Consider the following 23,021-nt stretch of genomic DNA (forward strand, 5'->3'; position numbering starts at 1 on the left):
CCCCCATACTAATTGTTTAAAAAATGTGAACAAATTCTAACATAAAACAAAGGCAGTCTGAGTAAACACAAAATACAGTCCTTAAATGATAATGTTATTTATTGAAGCAAAAAGTTATTGAATACCAAGTGGGCATGTGTTATAAAGTTTTTGCCCCCTTAGTTACTAAATCCCCAAATCTATAATCATATCATAATGGGGTTCAGCTGGACAAGACACACCTAGGCCTGATTACTGCCAACCAAATCAATCAAATCAACACCTAAATAGAACTTCTTCAGCAGCATGAAGTTGGCTAATAGATCTCACCAGTAGCACACTATACCAAGCTCGAAAGAAATTCCAGAAATGATGATGAAGAAAGTGATCGAAATACATCAGCCTGGGAAGGGTTACAAAGCTATTTCAAATGCTCTGGGACTCCAAAGAACCACAATGAGAGCTATTATCTCCAAATGGAGAAAACGTGACACAGTAGTGAACCTTCCCAAAAGTGTCCATCCTTCCAAGAGCACAGCGACGACACATCCAGGAAGTCATAAAAAAGCCAAGGACAACATGCAAGGAATTGCAGGCTTCTCTCGCATCAATAAAGTTCAGTTCATGACTCCACTATCAGAAAGACACTGGCCAAAAATGGCATCCATGGAAGAGTGGTGAGGAGAAAACCACTGCTAACCCAGAAGAACATTAAGACACATTTCTCAGACCAGTTATAGCATGTTCTATCTTCGACCAATCACGCTTTGTTTTACTATCAGGGTAGGACCAGAGTCACAGTGCTCTCATGGGCATGGAATAGATTGCATACAGATAAGGCAAGGCCGCAAACTTTTAAAGAAACGGACGCATCATAGGAACATTGTGATTTAAAGTTTGTATCATTTTCTCCCAGTTATAAACATGTGTAGTGTCTTGTTAAATGTGAAGAGCTGAAAATTGCCCATTTATAGATTGCCCTGTGGCCGTACGCATAAAACCTCTCAGAAATGCTCATAAGAATATACTTAAACTTTGACTAGAAGACAAAAAATTCTTAGCAAAGAGTAGGACTTGTGTAAGACTGGGAGTTTTTTATAAAGATGCTAAAGCAACTTTCAGCAAAGTCTAATACTGATTCTTAGATACTGACTGAGGTGACACATAAGTGTTGTGCATTACTTTCTAACTACTTACAGATCTCAGCTGGTTCCTTGCCTTGGAGAACTGTTTTTTCTTAGTGTCTTTAATACTTTTTCCTGTGTCATTCCACATTATTACACAACTTTATTTATGGACTTTAATGTTGTGAATTCTTTACATTTGCAGATTTCTTGAGTTAATACTGAAATTTCATGTGAATAGCCTCATTAAAAAAATTAATAAATTTATATATATACACAGTGGATCCGGAAAGTATTCACAGTGCTTCACTTTTTCCCCATTTTGTTCTGTTACAGCCTTATTCCAAAATTGATTAATTTTATTATTTTCCTCAAAATTCTACAAACAATACCCCATAATGACAACATGAAAGAAGTTTGTTTGAAATCTTTGCAAATTTATTAAAAAATATATATAAATAAAAAAATCACATGTACATAAGTATTCACAGCCTTTGCTCAATACTTTGTTGAAGCACCTTTGGCACCAATTACAGCCTCAAGTCTTTTTGTGTATGATGCTACAAGCTTGGCACACCTATTTTTGGGCAGTTTCTCCCGTTCTTCTTTGCAGGACCTCTCAAGCTCCATCAGGTTGGAGAGGGAGCATCGGTGCACAGCCATTTTCAAATCTCTCCAGAGATGTAAATAATGGTTTTATTTGCAAATCTAATTTTATTTATGAATTCACTTTTTGTGAAACTCCTTACATTTACGTGTGGATCTCATTCAACTTATTTGTGAAACAACTTTCTACTTGTGAATCTCTTTCCATCTGAATGTTAATATGCAACAATTCCATCTCCATAATAGTTGCCTGCAGATATTATAAGGGATAGATTGAAAGACTAGTCACTGTTCCAGGACCTAGTGAGCTGAATGTTGTCGACTGTCAACAAGCGGTTACATCCACACTAATGCTTTTGTTAAAAAAAAAACATCTCATAGCCTAACACAATCATTTCTAAAGTACCTGTTTTTAGTGGGGGGAAACACTGTTCCGGTGTGGTTGAGATGCAACCAAAGACTTGGCCTAATGGTGCGTTCCAGACAACTCCGAATTTGCTCACCTCCTACTTAAAACAACTTGTGAAGACGTGCTAAATCGATCAACCCCGACATCAGTGAGAAGCGTCATTTTGACAAAATTTCCAAGATGGCGGATACTAACGAGCATAATGTGGAGCTGGGTTTTGAGAAACGTAAAAACAAACTTTTAAGTATCTTCACTGCACAAAATGTACAAGAACGCAAACATTTTGTGTTCATGACTTATGTTTTTGCCATAATTGGGATATCAACATGAAATGTTGTTGAGCCATGACTCCATCTTGTGCTGTGTAGGCTACATGTGACCATGATGTGTTTGACCTCTGTGTAACACAATAGGTTTCAATAGTGTTTCACATATGCATATTGGTAAGCTAACTACTAGATAGTGAAATATGCATTCAAAGCAACACAGAAATAGGGTAAAATAGTTTAGACAATTTGTAATTAGATTGTCAGAAGTACAGTACAGTTGACAGACTTCTTATGTGGAACCCAAAATGCGCAATTTGAATGAATATTAAACAATGGTTCACCTTTTCAATAAAACGGCAGGTGAAAGTAACTTTAAAGCTTAAAAAAAAAATAAACTAAAAGTATTATTAAGTAGTCTATGCGGCTCAAGTGTTCAACATGTCAACAAACGGAAAGTAGAAATATTGCTTTAAAATGTAACCTGACCATCGACCCGATTCTGGTGAGTTTCTGACAAGCTTCACGTCTCATCAGAAAATTCTTACCTGTGGCGTGACTGATAGTGCATTGCGTCAGCGCCAAAGACGCGTGTTCTCGTCCTGCGTCGAAACCAGGTATAGATTGCATTCACAAAATTAGTGAGGAGCATGATTCGGGGGTTCCATTATCCCTAATAGATAAACATTTTTACACCACTGATGGTTAGGTTTATGATTCGCGTCAGAGCAAGCATCAAGCTTTGAACTCACCATGAAAAGCGCTTCCAGACAAAAATGTCTCATTCTGCGCTATGGTGTTATTAAGATTTGACTTCTGTGGTAATTAAAACAAATCCCATCTGGACACGTTTTGTAACTCAAATAGCACTAAGAGCTCCTTTCCCCATAATTCTAAGCGTTGTAAGAGATCCTTTTATTTCCTGATAAATTCCTGAGATCCTGCTCTATTATAGGAGATTAGTACGACAGTACCGCCCATTTAATGTCAATGGGACTGCTGCGTTATGCTAAGCTTTTAGGTTCAGCTTGGTAGAAAGGCTCTGGCGCGGTGTCTGTTTGTGATGTGTGTCAGTGTAATGACTCCGGAAAGGCACATTAGGTCCTGCCTTCACACAAGTTTTTATGCCGTATTAACAGTAAATGGTTTAATAGCAATTTACCGTTATATTATTTAATAACAACTTTTAAAATTAATCGTATGAATTCATTTTGACAGTTCTAAATCTGCATTCCTCTTCACTGTACTACATTTACAACTACAAACAACTCCCTTTAGGCGCCCCTCTGTGGACATTGCATCCGGAAATTGGACCTCCTCACACGTGCCCATATGTTCAACAACACATCCTGCTCTGGTCACTGGGGGCAGTGGTATAATTTTGGTAAGCACAGACAGAGTTTAGCAGAAGAACATTCGACCTACTGTTGGCGAATTCACGGTGAGATCAGTCTTGATTGTCATATTTCATGTATTGGTAAGGCATACAGTATGTTTTAGCGTGGAGCAACATAAGATTCGCTTTTATAATGTAAAGTTTGACGTCTGTTGAAATTAAAAAGCTCCTTAAATGTTGGGTTGTTTAACTTGGAATATGAGACACAAGTCATATGGATTACTAAAAAAAAAAAAAAAAAAAAGACCCAAAAGTTCCTATAGTCCCTATATCAACTGCCACATAAATATGCAATAAAATTCTCCTTTTATGTTCCACATTAGAAAGATACATGGATCTGTAACAACAAGTAAATTATTACAGAATCTTCATTTTTTGCTGAACTACTCCTTAAATGTTCAAGAATTCACTTCTGTGAATTATTTGACATAATGACGACACTTGACACAAATACAGGATCCGAAGACGTAGAACTTTATTTAAGTGTAAACAACCAAACATAAAAGAAAAAAAAACTGCATAGGAAATGTTTAAAGTCCACAAAGACAAGAGAAAAAGACTGCAGACCACTAAATATTTTATGTAGTCTCAACAGCCTAATTCACAGCGTAATACATGGTGGTTCTGTTGCTTTGGTCGAGGGGGTGAAAAATAGAGGGATGGCGATTACTGATATAAAAATCAAAAGATGGGAGTCATGGGCCTCTTGGAGGGCCCCTAAGCCAATATCCTCTTCACCTGAGAGAACAACGGATCTGGAATCAGTGTCTGCTACTTTGATTCTACCCTAATCGTTATATTTTAAAAAGGCAAAACTGACACCAGGTCAGCGCTTTGGGGCAGATTTTCCCCACACCTCTTTGCTTAACCTGTATCACAGCCTCAAGTCTCTTCAAAGCAGCCTGACTGAGAGTTGATGTGCATGTTAAATTTCAGTGCCAGGTGTCTTAACGTCTATTAGTACTCTAATTTCAATTATGAGACCGCTGCCCTCTACTCTATTTTGAAAACACATTTCTTGAGCTTTAAGGCTTTTCTGATTCATCTCTAGGCAAGTCTGTAGCAGCCAATGAATTTGAACAGATTTACCATAGTACATGAATCCTTCAATTAGAGGCGCTAGCGGAAACTCTTTAATTTGGAAGTCATGGTAATAAAATAAAGGCTGGGTTGTGTAAATGTTATAGATTAAGTTCACCCCCTCATTGACAGTTAAATGAGACATGGTTGAAAAAGGATCCCATGGAATTCAATAACAGCATTTTTTTTTCCATCAAAAGAACACACAAAAGGTTGAGGTACTAACAACAGATTCACTATCAAACTGTAGGAAACAAATATTGAATTTTAATCAAATCTTAAATCTCTACAAAGCTACCTGAGTTGTTTTAATGCGTGTATACACATAAATTTTTTTCCATAAGATAATACAATCATAAAAAGGGTCTATGACCATACAATTCAGAACTGTTACATTTTCCATTTTTTCCCAGTAAGGAAGAGGTCATAAGCTGGAATCCACCAAAAATGGTGACAAAACCCGTACAATTAGAGACCAGATGTCCAAAAATAAAACAAAACGAAAAAGAAATATATTATGCAATGATCTGCAATTCAAAGACAGACTGAGTTTGATAAAAGTCTTTTCCATTGAGAAAAATCCCATTTACAGACAGCAACAACATCTGTATGACATATCAGCCCTAAAAAAAAAGTGATCCGTCCCTTAAAGTAGTCCCAATTTCTGTCTGAAGAATCACTGCTTGAAGAGATTTTACATAGTGGCTTATCAATACTGATCTCGTCGAGTTAGCTCAATCACAACCCACAAAATGGCTCTCCGATTCCTTCGCCAAATGTAACTACCACTACAGTTAAAGATCAGTTTATAGTGGGGAACGTTGGGAGCTGGATTCAAATATTTTCAATTTTTGGTCCTGTAGGGAACCTGCACAAAAACTTAAAAGTTGTATCGCACAAAAGACAATGCACCCAACATTCATGGATGTCTTATATGCAGCGAATGATCTACGACGAATGCATCAATCTTTTGGGCAAATGTAAAAAAATGATTTACAAATATATCAACACACTGAGATTTCCTTTGAAAGAGGTCTTTGGCAGCTTTCCAGTTCTGATTGGATTCCAAAAGCTACAGCTAAGAGCAGCTCCAGCAGTGGTAAGGCATTTGATTCAAGCGCAATGAGGTCACTTACTCTGTAAAGCTTTCTATATAGAGTACAATCGTATTGTCAACCACTCACCCAAATAAGACAAATTTCCCTTTTTTGGTATATTGTGAAAACGTCCATGTCTTTCTGCTCCCTCCTCTTCTTTTCCAAACATCTATATTTTACATCTACCTGTCTACATGGAACTTTACAGCATGCAAAAATATACATTTAAATGTTCCCTCTTAAAGAGAAAAGGGGATTAAGGGAGAGACCTCTGCAGCAAAATATTTAACAGATCAAATGAAATTAATACTGTAAGACAAAGCAGATCTGTAATAAGGTGGAAGCAGCAAATCGTTCATTATTGCAAAAGCTCCTTATTTCCATTAAAACAGGCCTTGTAGCCCTCGCTGGTCCTATTAATGATCTATTATGGTCAATGTGCCGATGTCTTTCAGCTCCAAATTCAAATTTTTGCCATCTAATTTCCTACCTTATGGTCTTACCATGTGTAAAAAGCAAAATAATTAAATACTTAACATCTCTCCTTAAAAATGCAACATAAATATGCCAAGATCAACAAGCAATTTGAAAACAAGTTTAGACGCACTATAATGAGGTTATTTATATATATATATATTCAAGCAGAAAGACTAATGAGTAGATTCAAAGAGAGCTCTAGCTGATAACAAGAATCAAATGCGCAAGTCTGTGACCTTAAGAATCATTTTTTGGCACATGCCCATTTTTTATAGTCACCCTTTGGCAAAGACATTCAAATGTGATTTTTTTTCTAGCATCACGAAAAGGCACAAGCAACTACATGCAAGCACACTAATACTTATGACAGGACTGATAGGACACACAAGATTCTACACTGGCAGACTACAAGAACAAGGCCAGGACAAAACATCATGACCGCTTGCCAATAGGTCATCTAACGCTACTTAAATGTTTTCAGCTTAACGTGTAAAACTGAAAGCATCTTGCAAATTAATCCCAAAGATTAACGCAAGAATGTTAGAATATCAAATGTATAGGGTTTGTTCTGTAAGTGGGCCTACCACACAATGGTCACATTTTCATTTCAAAACCACCTAAACAATGCACAACACAATGCTTGTCCTAAAAGGATAATCATACAAACTAACAAGGGGATGTGGGCCACTTAATCCCGGAAAGAGAAACGTCAAATTGATTAATAATGCTCATCGCCACTATGTAAACTTCATTTCACAAGAGACTTGTAGCAATTTTGAGGTATGGAACAGCATTAGTGAGATATACTGTCCTGTCTGTTAGAAACACTTTCATTACATGACTTTAGGCTAAATATAATTAGAAAGTTATGTGCTTTTGTTCTGCTGTATACCAGTGCTATATATTCTGTTTTTTTTTCTTTCCTTCCTCCAAATTCTTTGCTTCCTCTTTTTCTTTTAATCAATTGAACACCAAAGCAAACACTTTAAAATGGTTCCCCACAAGACAGGCACAAACTATCCAATTTCAAACTGATTCTCAATTGATTCTAAGTGTTTTCAAATGATGTTACACTGACAGAGCGAATTGTTTCCCAAGAGATCTTTCTTTAAATGGACACAGGAAGCACCGTAGGCCATGCTATAATAAATAAAACAACAAAAAACAACTTGTGATCCAATACAGCTGTTTGTAATAAGACTCTAACAAAGCCAGCTGGGTAAAACTAAGAACTCGGCCTATACAGATATATATGCCAATGCAGACACATTTTGAAGGGACACACAAAAACAATGAAAAATCCACATTTCAGTCTGGGAGAAACTGGATTATATCCCTGTTTGCCAGCTATGATGTGTCAATGATGTGTTTCTATTGTTTAAACAATTTTTACTTTGCCTAAATCGTGCATTTGAAAAACAACAAAAACAAAAAATAAACATACAATATTATAATGAATGAACAACGGTAAGGGCTAGGTCTTTTTTTTAACACTTAGATATTCAATTTAGTGTCTACATTTTTAAATTGTCCCACCCCAAAAATAAAATAGATCTGAAGATCATTTTTAAAGACAACCCTCTATTTTTTTTTCTTTCCATAACACATTTAAAATAACCATGGGTCTCTATTCTTCTCTCAGTCACATTTGTCATAGCCAGAGCAAAAGTCTTGATTACATCATGTGGGACCTATCAAATGACTACGTTTTGATAATCTGCCTAATTTAGAATATCTTTCATCACTTTCATCAATACAATGTTACTTTTTGGTAATCGCTTACACTTGCATAATCATTTTCAAATGGAAATGACTGTAAAGTGAGGTATATGTGTAATGAGACTCACGGACCCAGAGGTATAGTTCGGTAAATGAGGTAATAGGTTTAAATGAGGTATGAGATAAATGAAGTCCAATTTCAAAATTAAAAAAAACAACGCAATAGATATATATCAAAATATTATCCTAATGTTTCTGCCAAAACATGCAGCTAATGTTTGTTTTTTTGTCCTTTGTTATGAGAAACATTCAGGGATTTGACTTGCGTTCTCTGTGCACAGTAACAATCAGGAAATAAATTTGTGCGAACTGTGCAAATAACTAAACATTGCTTCATACTTAGTTTTTTTTTTTTTTAAATCAGTCATGTCCTCACATTCTACAGAAAAGGAAAAAAAAAACATAGGAGGTAGACATTCCATTATAAAACTTCAAGGACTAGGTCTCTGCACAAACGTGATTACATTCATACATAAGCTAGATGAGGTAGGTGTAATGCAGAGAGAAAATATTTCAAGAATGCAAGAAATTCCCTGAGAAAAAAAAAAAAAATAGATTTGAAGACACATACCAAGAGCAAAACACACTCAGCGTGTTGAAGTCAAAACTCTGTGCCATAACGGTAAGCATTTGAGAGAACCGTAAAAAACATTAAGGGACCATTCAAGTCGGAGTCTTTCAAGAGAGAGTTGTCAAGTCTCCACAACTGTAGTCACCTCGCTAACATTCAAATTTGCATTTGCACCTGATAGATATGCAAAATCTCATTTTCTAGCTGTCTGCAGCTACAGTTTTGTTTTTCAAACCTTAGGTCAAAACGTGAGGATTCTATTGTTTCCAAAGTCCACAGCAACAATCATTCCATCAGGCGCAACCGCTACACCCGAGGGGCGATCCATCTGCCCTAAGCCATTACCGTGAGTCCCAAACTTGCATAAAAAGTTGCCATTGGGTTCAAACACCTGAATGCGATGGTTGCGGGAGTCGGCTACGATAATGCGATCCTCCTGATCCACGGCTACACCTTGTGGACGCAAGAACTGCCCATTTCCGGTTCCCTCAGACCCGAGGAAGCGTGCAGACTGGCAGTCGGGCCTGATGACGAGCAGCCGATGATTGTTGAAATCGGTCACCACAAGGTGGCCTTCCTGATTGAAGGCCACACCACGAGGTGAGTCAAAATGTTTCCATAGGGCACCCTCAAAACCGTATTTGTTGAGGAATGTCCCATCGGGCCCAAAGAGTTGCACGCGGTGGTTGCGTGTATCCGAAACTAGGATCTTCCCGTCAGAGTTGACAGCCACATCCCATGGGTAGTTGAATTGCCCGTTTTTGGTTCCCTTCTCACCAAATTTGAGAAGAAACTGGCCAACAAACGTGAAGATCTGGATGCGGTGATTGTCCTTATCTGCCACAATGATTCTCCTCTGGCTGTCACAAGCGACCCCGGCTGGCCGATCAAACTGGCCCGGCCGTGAGCCCAAAGTGCCAAACTTGTGGTGGAACGTGCCGCAAGGCTTGAAGATCTGCACACGGTTGTTGCTTCTGTCCGCAACCACAACAAAACCTTCCTTATCCATGCAAATGCCCCAAGGCCGACAGAGTTGCCCATCCCCATCACCCTCTTCTCCAAATGAAGCAATGGGCAAGCTGACTCCTCCGTAACTGCGACCAGACTTGACTATCACCTTAAAGGGACTTCCCTCAATGTGCTGATTGCATATGAGCACTGAGAGTAAATGCTCACCTTCGTTTTTAGGAAGATAACTGACTGTATAAGTCCCATCTTGGTGGTCAGAAACATCTGCACTGGACAGATTACCATCTGGACTCATAAGCACAACAGACACACTGTCACCACCAGACAACCGAGGCTCACCGTCGTGATCATAGCCTACCATGGTAAAGGAAGCTAGCTTTCCTTGCAGTGCCCTCTTGAGCCCTTCACCATGAGCTTTGGAAGCTGTGGCAAAGGCTCCGCTGCTGATGAGGCCCATGGATTTAATGGTGCTCAGAAGGGCCTGGTCTGGAGGAGTGAACATGATGCGATCATCTTCTTGGGGTTGTAGGATGCAGCGAAGGGATTTAAGCTCCTGTAGCTGATTTAACATGTGCTCGCGTGCTAGAAGGACATCTATGCTACGACCCTCTTCTAGTACCTGTGTCACTGAGGCGATGGTACCATCCAGCTTAGTGAGATTCTGGTGTAGTTTCTCAACCTGCAGGTAAAGTGACTTAGCCTTCACTTGGCGGATCTTCTCCACCTGTGCAGAAAACAAAACAAAAAAGGGTCCTGAATTTGCCCAAAGGACAAAAATGCTTTAAAATGGTGTCTTGTTATTGAACTATACATCAAATAAAATGGTGACACAGCTGGTTACCACACAATCATATATCATTTAACATCAACTGGTTAAAATTAAACACCACATATTAAGATACCTGGAAACTAGTCAGGATGTAAACCAAAAGCACTACAAAAATGAGAAATATTTATCCTACTAAAGGGGGAGTGTCTCTTAAAGAAACCTTCAAGCCCTCAGAATATGTTGTAATTCTATAGCCTACAAAATGGTTCAGCCATTTGGTTTGTCTATAAAAAAAAAAAAAGTATGTTTCTACAACTGGTCTAAGAGTTTTAAGATCACTTTGGAATAGTGAAAAAGTCACTATTATTTCTGCTAATGATTAGATTTTTTATTATTTTTTTAAAGATCCACACTAGTGTAGAAATGCATTCATTTACCTTCCAGAGCAGCTCGCACTCGCGTTCCTCGAGAGCTTTCTTATGACGAAGAGTGATGGTTTTCACCTCTGACTGCACAACCTTAGCCTTCAGCTCCACCTGCTCGGCAATGGCCTGGGCTTTCTCGATGCTCAGCTGAAAGAATGTTAAAAGAACTTGGGCTTAGAGACACATGCAGTCAGAGAACACATTTTAATTCAAATAAAAAGAGTTAACATATGCAAGAAAATGCATAAATTGTTGCAAGTTAAAATATTCTGATGGTAATATAATGACTGCAAACAAAATAGTATGAGTAGCTCCAGGGCTTCAGACTACAACTGAACTGGTCACAAAGGTGACAAAAATGACAAAGAAAATGAAACAGCACACCCATTTTCTGTCGGCACGACAGACATGCAGCAACAGATACTTCCTGTGTAGACAGCATCAGTGATTATAATGGGGTACTTTTGACGCACCGCAACACCGCTCACGTCTGGTGTAGACAGGGTGTAAGTCTAATAAGTGAATATAGACAACAGTGCATCTGAACAAATATCTTTGTGTGCAATTCATTAATTAACATATTAAATGCCATTTCAGAAGTTCATTGCTAGAGGAATTTGCTCCGATTTTCAGGGGTACTTTATACTTTGAGGGCACCTTTTATTCTATGAAAACACTAAGCAGTATCAATTTATGCAAAATGCTACAACTGCATAATTTAGCTGAACTGAAGTTGGGAGTGTCTTCAAAATCCAATTCATATAAGCTACACATTCAACAACACTGAAATGTGTTATGAAATTATAGTTATATAAAAAAAAATAAAAAGGACAATAAATAATTCACTATGGGCGCACTTTTTTCCCCTAACATATTAAACATCTGGGGCATTTGTAGCACTTTCGGTGGCAATTTTGCCTTGAACACTTGTTCATTTCTGACCCTGCTAAAAACAGCATTTCACACAAAATACTACTGCAAGAAATGTTATAAAAAATGTTTTTTTTTTTTTTTAAAAAAGGTAAAACTCATCTCCACTAAATCAAAACTACTAATATGTCTGTCTTAATTTGAAAGGATCCGAGAAAGCACGAGGGCTTCCTTTGTGATGTAACACAAAAGAGGGGTAAAAGGTAAATCTCGGGTGCCCTGACCTCTGTCGCTCGGTACACAGTCCTACCTATGCAGCTAACATCTAAACTGTCCACTAATCAGTTTAAAATACTTCATATTAATCCAAATCTGATTGTTCTTTCATACAGGGCTTTAACTTTAATGTGATCCTAAAAGCATGGATCTCAACTGTGTCCTCTTAACTGAGAAACGGTTCAAATACTAAAGGTTTTTGTCTCTAGCAGCTCCCACGCATATTCCATCACAATTCCTAGATTAAGGATGACGGAGGGCCTGGGTAGCTCAGTGAGTAAAGACGATGACTACCACCCCTGGAGTCACAAGTTTGAATCCAGGGTGTACTGAGTGACTCCAGTCAGGTCTCCTAAGCAACCAAATTGGCCCGTTGCTAGGGAGGGTAGAGTTAAATGGGTTGACCAGCTTGTGATTGCTAAAATGTGGTTCTCTCTCTCAGTGGGGCGTGTGGAGAGTTGTGCATGGATGCAGCGGAGAATGGCATGAAGCCTTCACACGTGCTATGTCTCAGTGGTAACACGCTCAACAAGCCACGTGATAAGCGCAAAATGACGGTCTCAGACGTGGAGGCAATTGAGATTCGTTCTCCTCCACCCAGGTTGAGGTGAGTCACTAAGCCCCATGAGAACTTAAGAGCACATTGAGAATTGGGCATTCCAAATTGGGGAGAAAAAAAATTAAGGATGACTGATCACACAAAATCCAATCTGTGGTGGCACCTGAATCTCATAATGAGGGAATACTTTAGGACTTGTTGGTCACAGGATTTAGGGTTAGAGGGTTTAGGGATTAAGAGAGAAAAATTGTGGGAAAGAATGTTGTTTAGTGTTGACTGTGAAGCAGATTACCTAATCTGAACAAAATCTAAAGCCCCAAGTATACTTCGGTCAGACACAAACACTAAACATCTACAGTACAGGACGCATGAAGCAAATCACGTCATCAGCAGAATGCTCGAGCACTGAACACGTGCAGCCTTTTTTCTGAGCGTCTTTCAAAGCACAAGCACCTGAAATTATTTGCACTAGAGCAGGGGTACTCAATAGGCAGACTCAATAGGATTTGGACCAGAGGACAATTCAATCCAGACTGAGATCTAAATCTTTGTGCTGGTTATCTGACACCTGGCTAAGTGATTGTGTAAGCATGAGCATACATGTATAAAAGCTTGGTGTGAATAACCCTTTAAACTAGCATATTAAATGTCTGCAAAAGATAGGCTGTATTTATACCCTTTCCCGCTCCGCATGCGTTCCCAATCTTCCACACATTAATGTGAGTAGCTAGGAGTCACTCACGTTTAAGCCATTGCTGTCCCAAAGCAGCGCTAGAAGGCGGCAATTGTAAAAGGTAAAGGTAAAAACAGCAACAGTGGATGTGGAGGTCAAGAGGGCTTGTGTGTGAGGTGGTCAGGAGTTACATGCATTTATATAACTTGATTCTAAAAGGAATATAAAGGCATATTTATGGGTTTAAACTCCTGAAGCGAAATAGTCCAGTGTCTCATAGCAGTCGTAGCGCGCATGCACGCACATTCGTATGGAGTATATTTTGACAGGCTAACTCAAGATTTGACTCAGACACTCAGATTTAACCAAAATCTAAGTACACTTTGGGCTGTAACGAAAGTTTGCAGCATATATATGACAGCTTTAAACAAAAAAGCCTAGATACTAATTTCACAAAAACAATTTCTGTAGTGCGACGGCAGCTCAGCCGTTTTCAAAACAGTTTAGACTTTTTCCCAAAAAGTCATTGCGTAGCATGGTAAAACGCTACAGCAGTTTTTCTTGTCACATTGTGTGCACAGCTTTGCAGCAGAGCAAGCTAGTTACTTACCAAACACATTCTTCTCAAATGTCACTCTCTCCCTCTCTCATATTTAGAGCAGTGAAGTCAGATTAATTTTAGTGAATCAATTACTTTCAATGATTCATGTAAATGAACCAGATAAACAAAAAAAAACATTCACATATTTGAGTCAAGACTTTTTTTGTTGTTTGTAGCTTTGTAACTAATTTTTCAAAAAGGTATAATAAAGTAGTTTCCCCTGGTTACAAACAAAATATGTTTTAAGGAATCTCATCATCATTTCAGAATATATATATTTGTTTATTTGATTGGCACTTTGCATAAAATGCATTTTCCATCAAACACATGAGAAACTCCTTTTGTCCAACTATGCTCTAAGATTGAGCTGTCAATCACAAACATAAACCAATCAGGACACGGGAAGTGAGCAAGGAATAAGCAGCTGCAAGATGACAGACTAAAATCCAGTAAATGAGATTATGCTGTGGTAAGGAAGCCTAAGCTGTCAGTGGTCAGTTATGGAGTGGGTACTTTACAGCCAGGGTGCTTCCAGAATAGAGATTATGGCCCTAAGGCTTCAGCATTGCTAAAACCCTGCATGCGCTTTCAAACCTATAAACATTTAGAGGCTTCCCATTTAACACCATCCAGTAACAGGATTAGAGATATACTAGGACAAGCAGCCAATCAAGCGCATCAAAACACAGGTCAGACTCTCAGAGCTGATGTTGCGGGGCTGGGCCTAATCAAGTTTAAGGTTTAGATGATTGCAGTGTAAACACATGGCCACAGAGTATAAAGTGGCATGCGATTACTAAAGGACATGGGTTTACTGATTTAGGAACCACAAATAGATATTCTGTATAAATAGTGGTGTGCACTAAAGCGTATGTATGTCTCACTATAGTGCTGTGAGAAAGAAAATTTAAGGAAATACCTAATAGCTAGAGGAGCTTCAATTGATTGGCAGCTAATCGGAATCAGCCGATTATCACTTTCTAGTGGGGGGCTTTCACACTGGCGGCTTAGTCCGAAGAGCATGGTTCGCATACAAAATTGGTAATATAAAAGCTGTTTTGCAGACTGTGGTACCGAACCAGAGACTAGCTGCAGGAGGTGGTCTGAGCTCAGTTGCAATGGAATTGTGTCATGGTTTGCATGAGAGAGAAAGCAACTTTATACTTCCTCTGCCACTCATGGTGCATACCAGGGACATGCACCGCAGCAATTAATGCTCACAACCAGTCTTTAAAAATAAATAAATAAAAATACCAACTAAATTTCTTGAGGACATTGATTTAACCACTGTAGTAGTATGGATAACTTTATGCTCCCTTATTATGCTTTTTGTAGCTTGAAATATCTGGCCACAATTCACTTGCATTGAATTGACCTATAGATCTGAAATATTCTTCTAAAAATCTTTGTATGTGTTTTACAGATGAAAGAAAGTCAGACACATTTGGGATGGCATGAGGGTGAGTAAATGAGCACCGCCAATCAAATAAGTTGCCATGGGTTTAATGAAATGTTCCGTAATTTATGCAATTTACATGTACTTTTGATACTCAAGTAAAAGTATTAAAGTAACTGATATTAAATTTACTTGAGTCGTTTTCTCATGAGCTACTTTAACTTTTACTTGATTATGACAAATGGATAATTTATACAACACTGATCATTACACACTTTGGTACCACAATAAAACAGATTTTCATTAAGGTTGGTCTTAGTGTCGTTGTACACTAATAAAAAATGTACGTGTTTTGAATGGTTTTCAATATGGGTTAAATATGACCCAAAGGACAAAAGGAGGGTGCAGCTTCTTGGAGTTAATGTACTACACAGAATAAATGAGGTGAGTCTCTAGATGTTAGCATAACAGCACTAAAATAAGACTTATGTTGGCTTGACAAAGCCAATATACTTTTTTTCTACAGATGTGGATAAGTCTTTCCAAAATCTCTCAACATAGACCAAAGTTATCAACTAACTCCTCCAAGAACTTTCAAGCTACATCCACCAAACTTGGCACAGACCTTCAGACTGTTCTAAAGACCAAGTTAACTTTTTTAGTTTACTGTACTAGGGGTGTAACGATTCACTCGTTTTCTTGATGCATCAATTACTAATCCTGCCAATTCATATGTATCAATCTTGAAATATGATTTTTGAATCTAGAATGATTAGTCTTGGTCAGTAATCGATTTAAGCTGTTAAAAATCTAATTTAATCTCAATTCAGCAAATTAGTATTTTAGAATATATAAATTGGTTACATGTGCGAATCAGATGAGTCAGCCTGGAGCACTCACACTCAAAGCGTTCCCCTCACAGACACGTGCGTGCTCATGCTGCATTCTTCCATCGCCCTTCACGTAACTCTCACTGAAACTTTTTCTTATGTCTGATATCTCTTCCGGATGGCCACTATCTCAAGAGCAAATGACAGCTCACAATAGCGCTCTTGTCACGAGTCAAACAGGCTCAAATCTTTTGATACAGCTGCCAACTCACTGCATGACCACTACATGGTCTGAAATTAAAAATGACAATAAAATCATAAAAATGCTCCTGAAATAATAAATGTGGGGGAAATTTGTTTTATTTGTAACCTGTGATATAGTTGATGTAATTTTAGAGTAAGATGTAATACATTCTCAGACTTAAGAATTTGTATGAATTAATTGTTTACATTGACATTTTGACATAAACGGTACGACACATTTTATGTTTCAAATTGTTCTAAATAATTATGCCCTCATAAAGGAAAATAATGCCCATGAAAGCACATACATTAATTTTAAACAGTTATTTTCTAAAAGATAAAATAGTGAAATTTTTCTGGTATGATTGTTTTGTTGGGGACTTGGTGTGCAGAAAACATTTCAAGTGAAGTCATCTATTGCCCCCACCCATCACCTGTGGTTCCTTTTTGAATAGTGACAGAGATAAAAATATTTCCTTCATTCACTTCATTCAGGGTGAGTGGGGGTCAGCATGCACAGTGATACTAATAGAAAGTCATTTATTTATTTTTAAATCAATTAACTAAGTGGGAGAGAAATACTCTCACTCGCAGGCAAGCATTGGCAAGTGTGTTTATGCATGCGTAGACAGCCACACAGCAGAACAAATTGATCACTTTTATTAAAACAACATTTACAGTAATGTATTTACCATGGAAGTTTATGGGGTAACTATACTGAATGTCTTAAGAATTGTGCTAAAATGCATTTTAGTTAATTTGTTTACTTATTTAACCACTTAAATATACATATTTCTTGTTTCAAATTTAAAATGTTTGTCACTTGTCCCTGTAGACTTTTTTGTATATTTCCTTTACTTTGGAATAGATGCTGTGGAATGAGTTTAAGTTAATTTAACTCGGAATACTTTAAGGTGCAACAGAAGAACTAGTTAAGTCTAGCAGTGATGTAATTTCTCTCATAAGAATAGGAAACAGCTCAACATGGAACTAAATCAATGACAATGTCTTCAGGCCCTAAAGACACCACAATAAACAACAAATAAAAAATAAAAAAAGTAATAGTGGCAATTATCAGTTACAAATACAAATATAGCTGCAAACAGCAATTCTCAGGGCCAAGCACAGGAATAGCATAAATTAGTGAAAATATTATTTTTGCCAAGATTTTAGGCAAACTGCTCGAGAAGCAATGAATAGAATCACTTGTAATGTAACACATTGTGTAATAAAATATTGATTATAAAATGTATTTTATCAAGGTCTTGAGGTCTCTGCTATTCTTGTGAACCTTCCACATTGTTTGAGACCACCCATGAGTCAATCTGTGATTCACAGGCAGAGCTGTCAATCAAACCAGATCAAAGGCTCCATTGCCTCTCCACCATGTGCATTGGCTGTTTCAGAGAATAGATCCAGTCAATGGATCGCTAGTCAAGACTTGATTGGCAGGTCATGTAGCCATTGGCATGATGTTTCTATGGTTACTGGGGTTGTCCTTGCCAGAACAGTGACGTTATCATAGTGTTTGTTTGGATAGAGAATCCAAGGCCACCATTAAGCTCTGAGCTTTTTTCTGTTTCTGAAGACTGATCGGAGCTGGAATCTAACATTTTAGCTGCTTCTTTCAATGGACCTATGCAAAAATACTACAATCTAGCTAGATTGGAGTGCTTTGGAATAAGTTCCACGCAGTTTTGGGGATAAATAAACACCAAACCGGCAGGAGCGCCGGACTCAGCAGCTATAGGGCTAACATAAATGCACAGGTGCTGATTAGTGTGAATGATTGGGCTCTTTGGATCATTTAGTGGTGTAAAAATATTATATAATTTATGGCAGAAAAATGACATGTTTGTTAGAAATGTGAATAATTACTGGCTTCCACTGCAACCATGCATTATAAATATAATTTTATATTTTTTTCAATAAAATATTGTGTCCTCATATGTGGTTTGAATGGTGTTTCTGAACTTAGTTTTTCAAAAAATTTCTGAAATTAGTTTTATTCAATCTTGCACCAATTTAGTTCTGATTTCATCCTGTGGCCACTTTAGGTACTGCGCCTAGTAAATGTTTGATAAATATGGTATTTTATCATTTACTTGAAATTTGGGACACAACTTGGTTTGATGTATGGCTTTAATTTTAAATAATTTTTTTGGATGCCACATGTATTTTTAATAAATGAAATGTATTTCATTTTTGTTTAGTGCATTGCATTTTCATTTCAATAAACTTAAATGTCTATAACTTTTAAAAATGACCTTGAATATCTGATTTCACTTCCACCATAAATCTCTTAAACCATAGTCTTCTTTAAAAAGAGTCCATAATTAGGTCTCCTAAGCAAGCATTCAAGAACAACAACCATTTAAAGTTGAAAATGTCATATTCTGATAGATGCTAAATTTAAATCTGGTAGATTTTATTTAAAATATGTGACTATAAAAAAAGTATTTTTTCCCCCTTTAATTCAGTGAATGTCATTTAGATGTATTTTTTATTTTTTTTCCTCTTTATTGTTTGTAAGCACGTTTAATACAACCTTTTAAGTCAGGACACAAGCAGCGGTTAAGAGCTAATGATTAACCGTTGAATAATTGTTCTAATATTACTAATACAACACACAGAACAAACCTGAAAAACTCACCAGGGCCCTAACAAAATGACAATGAGATTTTTCAGTTAACAACCCCTGGAACCACCAATATCTGTCACGAGCCGCAATACATCAATTATTACGTTAGGATTAATGTGTTGCTTAAAATATTGCAAGCAAAAACAAGACATTTCTTGTCATGTGGCTCTCTCTGGTGGACCAACTGTAAAACAGCTCGTCTTTCTCCACATTTCTAATTATTTAAAAATGCAGTTGTAAACATAGCTATTTCTTCTGTTATAGCTTTAGCCAAATTGCTGTAATTTCGCAAGTGACCTCAGAATGTTCAATTTTCATTTTTTTTTTAGTTTTGCCAAGTTTGACAATTGTGACATTTTGTGCCACAGCCCAAAACATATTTGATTATATCTTCAAAACGAATTTAAATATCAAAACTCTATTGATAACTTTTTGTCTTGAGGGTCTTTAGATGATGAATACCCATTTTTGTGTGAATAAAAAAAAAATGGCCTAGGACGAGTTGGAAAAATAAGTTTTTTCAAAAAATATTGTGTGATAAAAAAAAAAGTTCTTGCAGGAATGGAAATCCATGTGGCCAAATCATTGAGGGGCACTGGCGGATTCAGAGAAGCTACACATTTGTACTGTAGCCTATACGGTTACAGAGTTATGAGCAAAAACACGAATTAGCCAATTATACCGCCACCATGTGGACAGTTGTCACAAAATTTGAAACACTGCTTGGAGTTGACACCCCGCTTGTGTATACTAATTTCCATTACCCTCGGCCATTTCAAACACAAGTAATAAAGTTTTGAAATCTGATTAGCCATTGGCTGCATTTTTGTTAGTTTTTCGAATATGTTAGCATTTTAACTAAAGATGACTTTAATTTGAACTTTGTCGCTCAACCGGCTGTAAAGTTATGGCAGTTTTTTGTTTTAGCGCCCCCCCTTTGGGTGCAATTGTACGGAACTTTGCTAACATCTTCTAAACGTCCTGTTGACTATGTGTACCAAGTTAAGTTACATTTCGAGTTAGTGTTGAGTAGATATTGATCAATTACTCAAACAGGGTTAAACCAAAGGAATTATATTGTTAATATCTTCAGAACGATCTGACGTATTGAAATTCTATTGATAACTTTTTTAAATGGGGGTCTGTAGATGTTGTATACAAAATTGCACGCCGATCTGACAAATGGTCTAGGAGAAGATAGAAAAAGTAGATAGAAAAGTAGTAAAAAATTATGCTGATTCTAGCCCTTTTGGTTGCAGAGATATGAGGCAAAATGTAAAAGTGTTTATTATATCGCCACCTGGGGACAGATGGGTGTGCGTTTGTGCGACTGAGTAGTGAGGGGGATTTGGGATCATCCTGCCAAGTTTAGTGTCTCCACGACTTAGTCTTTGACGCCCAGACACTTTTAGGGCAGAAAACAAATTAAGTAAAAGAAAATCAGAACAATTACAATAGAGTTCCAGCAGCTTCGCTACTTGGCCCCTAATAAAAAAACACAAACAGAAACAATATGTGCCTACGCACCTTCAATGCTTGGCCACTAATTCAGAGAAATCAACTAAAGATAGTGGAGGGAAATCTTGATGCAGCTGGTAAAACAAACAGAATTGTGAGCACAACAGTAGAAATAAAGCAGCAAATCTCTCCAGCAGGTGTGAGAGCAGTTTATGAGAGAGTTTATGTTAACTAACCTGTACGGCCTGTCTGCCCTGCTGTGCGTCTGCGAGCAGCTGGATGGTCAGAGCTCTGGAGTCCTGCAGTGCTTCCTGGAGATAGGTAAAACTGTGACCTGCATGTCTGCCCACGCTGCACTCCCTACAGATCGGCATGGCGCAGCTGTCACAGAAAAAACACAGCACCTGTAAACGAGAGCGAAAGAAATAAGTGTTAATTCAACTGATTTGCTAAGCATTTTATTTGTGTGATCAACAAAAATCAACTCTATAGTGTACCGGTACAATAGTGCCCGCCCAATTTTTAAGCCAGCTGGGTTCCGAAAGTATCTTCTCCATTCATAAAATCCTTCATAAAAGAGTTGCAAGCCATGAACCAAACTAACCAGCTCCAAAGAGAATCACAAAAGGCCAAAAGTTAAAACAATGGGACAAAGGTACAAGACTGTGTACTTATAGTCTTTCATGAAGGCACAAACAACAAACCCATGAAGCATTGCAAATCACGTCATTGAATAAAAAAACGATAGGAATACATAAAACTATTGATTTAAGGTTGTTGATTACAACTATAAAAACTATATATTTTAAGTTACAAACAATTAAGTAGATTTACAGATAAAGGGAGACCGACTCAATTAAGACATGCATCAGGAGAGTGGGTGGTCGCTCCAAGGCACGTTTCGTTAGCTGTAGTTCTCTGGTTGGTGGATCTTTCTTTGCTGTAACCATGGGTAATGTAGTTTTTTTTCCCATGAATTCCACTTTCAAACACAATTTTTAAGCAACGAAGTTGAAATAACTCTGACGGATGGCTTCAACAGAAGTATATACCATCAACAAACAACCTTGTATCTCACTGTAGGTCTGTTTTTAAAGGTTTATAAATTATCATTAAAAATCAGTTAATCTATGGGATAAATTAATGGGATTTGTACTTCCGGAACAGAGTGCTGCGTTTTATTGGAACACTGCATATCCAATCAGATTAGAGGCCTGGAACTAACTAAAGTGCAGTACATTATAGGTACATTTCTTTTAAATCCAATCTATTGAATAGCACAGCTTGTCTATTACCACTCAATAAGACATGTTTGCTCTTGGCTCATGCATTATTAAAAGCAGCTTGCACAAAAGCGCAGTGATCTATGATCAGCAAAGAGCGGATAACTTCAACAGAAGCTTGAACAGGAAGCAGTCACACAAAGAGAAGCAATCAGTGTTTGTGAAGGGCAAAAGCCACACTTACAATTAAATCACTCTAAAATGAAGAACTCATAAATAGTTACACTGGTCAACTGCCAAGACCATAAATGTTTACAGTTACATGTAATAGGGTGATGTGTTTATCACATACTATGTTCCAGTAAAAGCATACATCACATAAACGCACTCAGTTCAAACTCAGTACATTTATTTATTCCCAAGACACAAAATAAAACCAAACAAATAATATTTTAATAAAAGTTGCAAGGAAAACATCTCAATCCGCAAAAAAGAAAAAAAAAAAGAAAAAGGGAGCAATTGATATTTTTTTCTAAAAACCTCAGAAACATTATATGGCTTGTCAGGATATGTGCTCTGTTACATCACTGTTTGATGATACACTGCTGTCATGATCGCTAAAAAATGTGTTAAACAAAATTCTGTTTACCGCCTTAAATATGCATATCGCAGCACTATATCAGTGCAGGTGGTTACTGAATACGACTCAGGATTATGCTGTAAAATACCATGCACAAAAGTGGCGCAACAGTTTAGTGAATTCGCCCAAAGAATTTTGAATCTTGAAAGAAAATGATCTCCTCAAGAGCATAAAGTTAGTTTGGCTTTGCTGTGTTCCGACAACCTGCTGATGGATTGCTTGAAGTCTATTGTTCTGTCACTCATTTGACCTATTTCATAGTTTTAAATACATTTTGATGCATTGTTAAATTGGACATTTCAGTAGAAAAAAAAAGTTTTAAGTTCCAATTAAAAAAGTTTCAGAATAATGTATTATTAAAGCAGCAGACGACTAGACAGACGGAGGATAATATTTTCCTGAGATTAACAACTAAAAGCTAAAACCGTGTAACAGGCTTAACTACCTCTTACCCAAACAAATTCTCCATCATCCTCAGAGCTCAGGGTCAGGTACAGTATTCCTTTTCAAACCCCACCAGGCCGCTTTCTCGCAACTTAATGGCTTTACCAAAGACCAGATCAAACGCTAATTATATCTCGCTTAGCCATACTGCGGTAGCAGCTGCGTGTAAATCTAGAGACGTGATTCCACTCAAGTTACCTGCTCATAAAAGTGAGTCCCC

The 23,021-nt window shown here is 37.5% G+C and overlaps 1 protein-coding gene across 1 annotated transcript in view; it reads right to left on the bottom strand.

The window, feature by feature from the left end:
* Positions 1–4,239: 4,239 nt before the first annotated feature.
* The window catches only part of LOC127655793 (E3 ubiquitin-protein ligase TRIM71-like), a 54,213-nt gene continuing 35,431 nt past the window's right edge, over positions 4,240–23,021 (bottom strand). Inside the window, exons 2-4 of the mRNA XM_052143768.1 lie at positions 20,731–20,898; positions 10,960–11,094; positions 4,240–10,477 (exon numbers count right to left, since the gene is read on the bottom strand). Of these exons, the coding sequence (XP_051999728.1) occupies positions 9,026–10,477; positions 10,960–11,094; positions 20,731–20,898 (1,755 nt within the window). The 3' untranslated portion in view covers positions 4,240–9,025. The remainder of the gene's footprint in view (positions 10,478–10,959; positions 11,095–20,730; positions 20,899–23,021) is intronic.

This window comes from Xyrauchen texanus, chromosome 15 (genome assembly GCF_025860055.1).
Source record: "Xyrauchen texanus isolate HMW12.3.18 chromosome 15, RBS_HiC_50CHRs, whole genome shotgun sequence".
NCBI lineage: Eukaryota > Metazoa > Chordata > Actinopteri > Cypriniformes > Catostomidae > Xyrauchen > Xyrauchen texanus.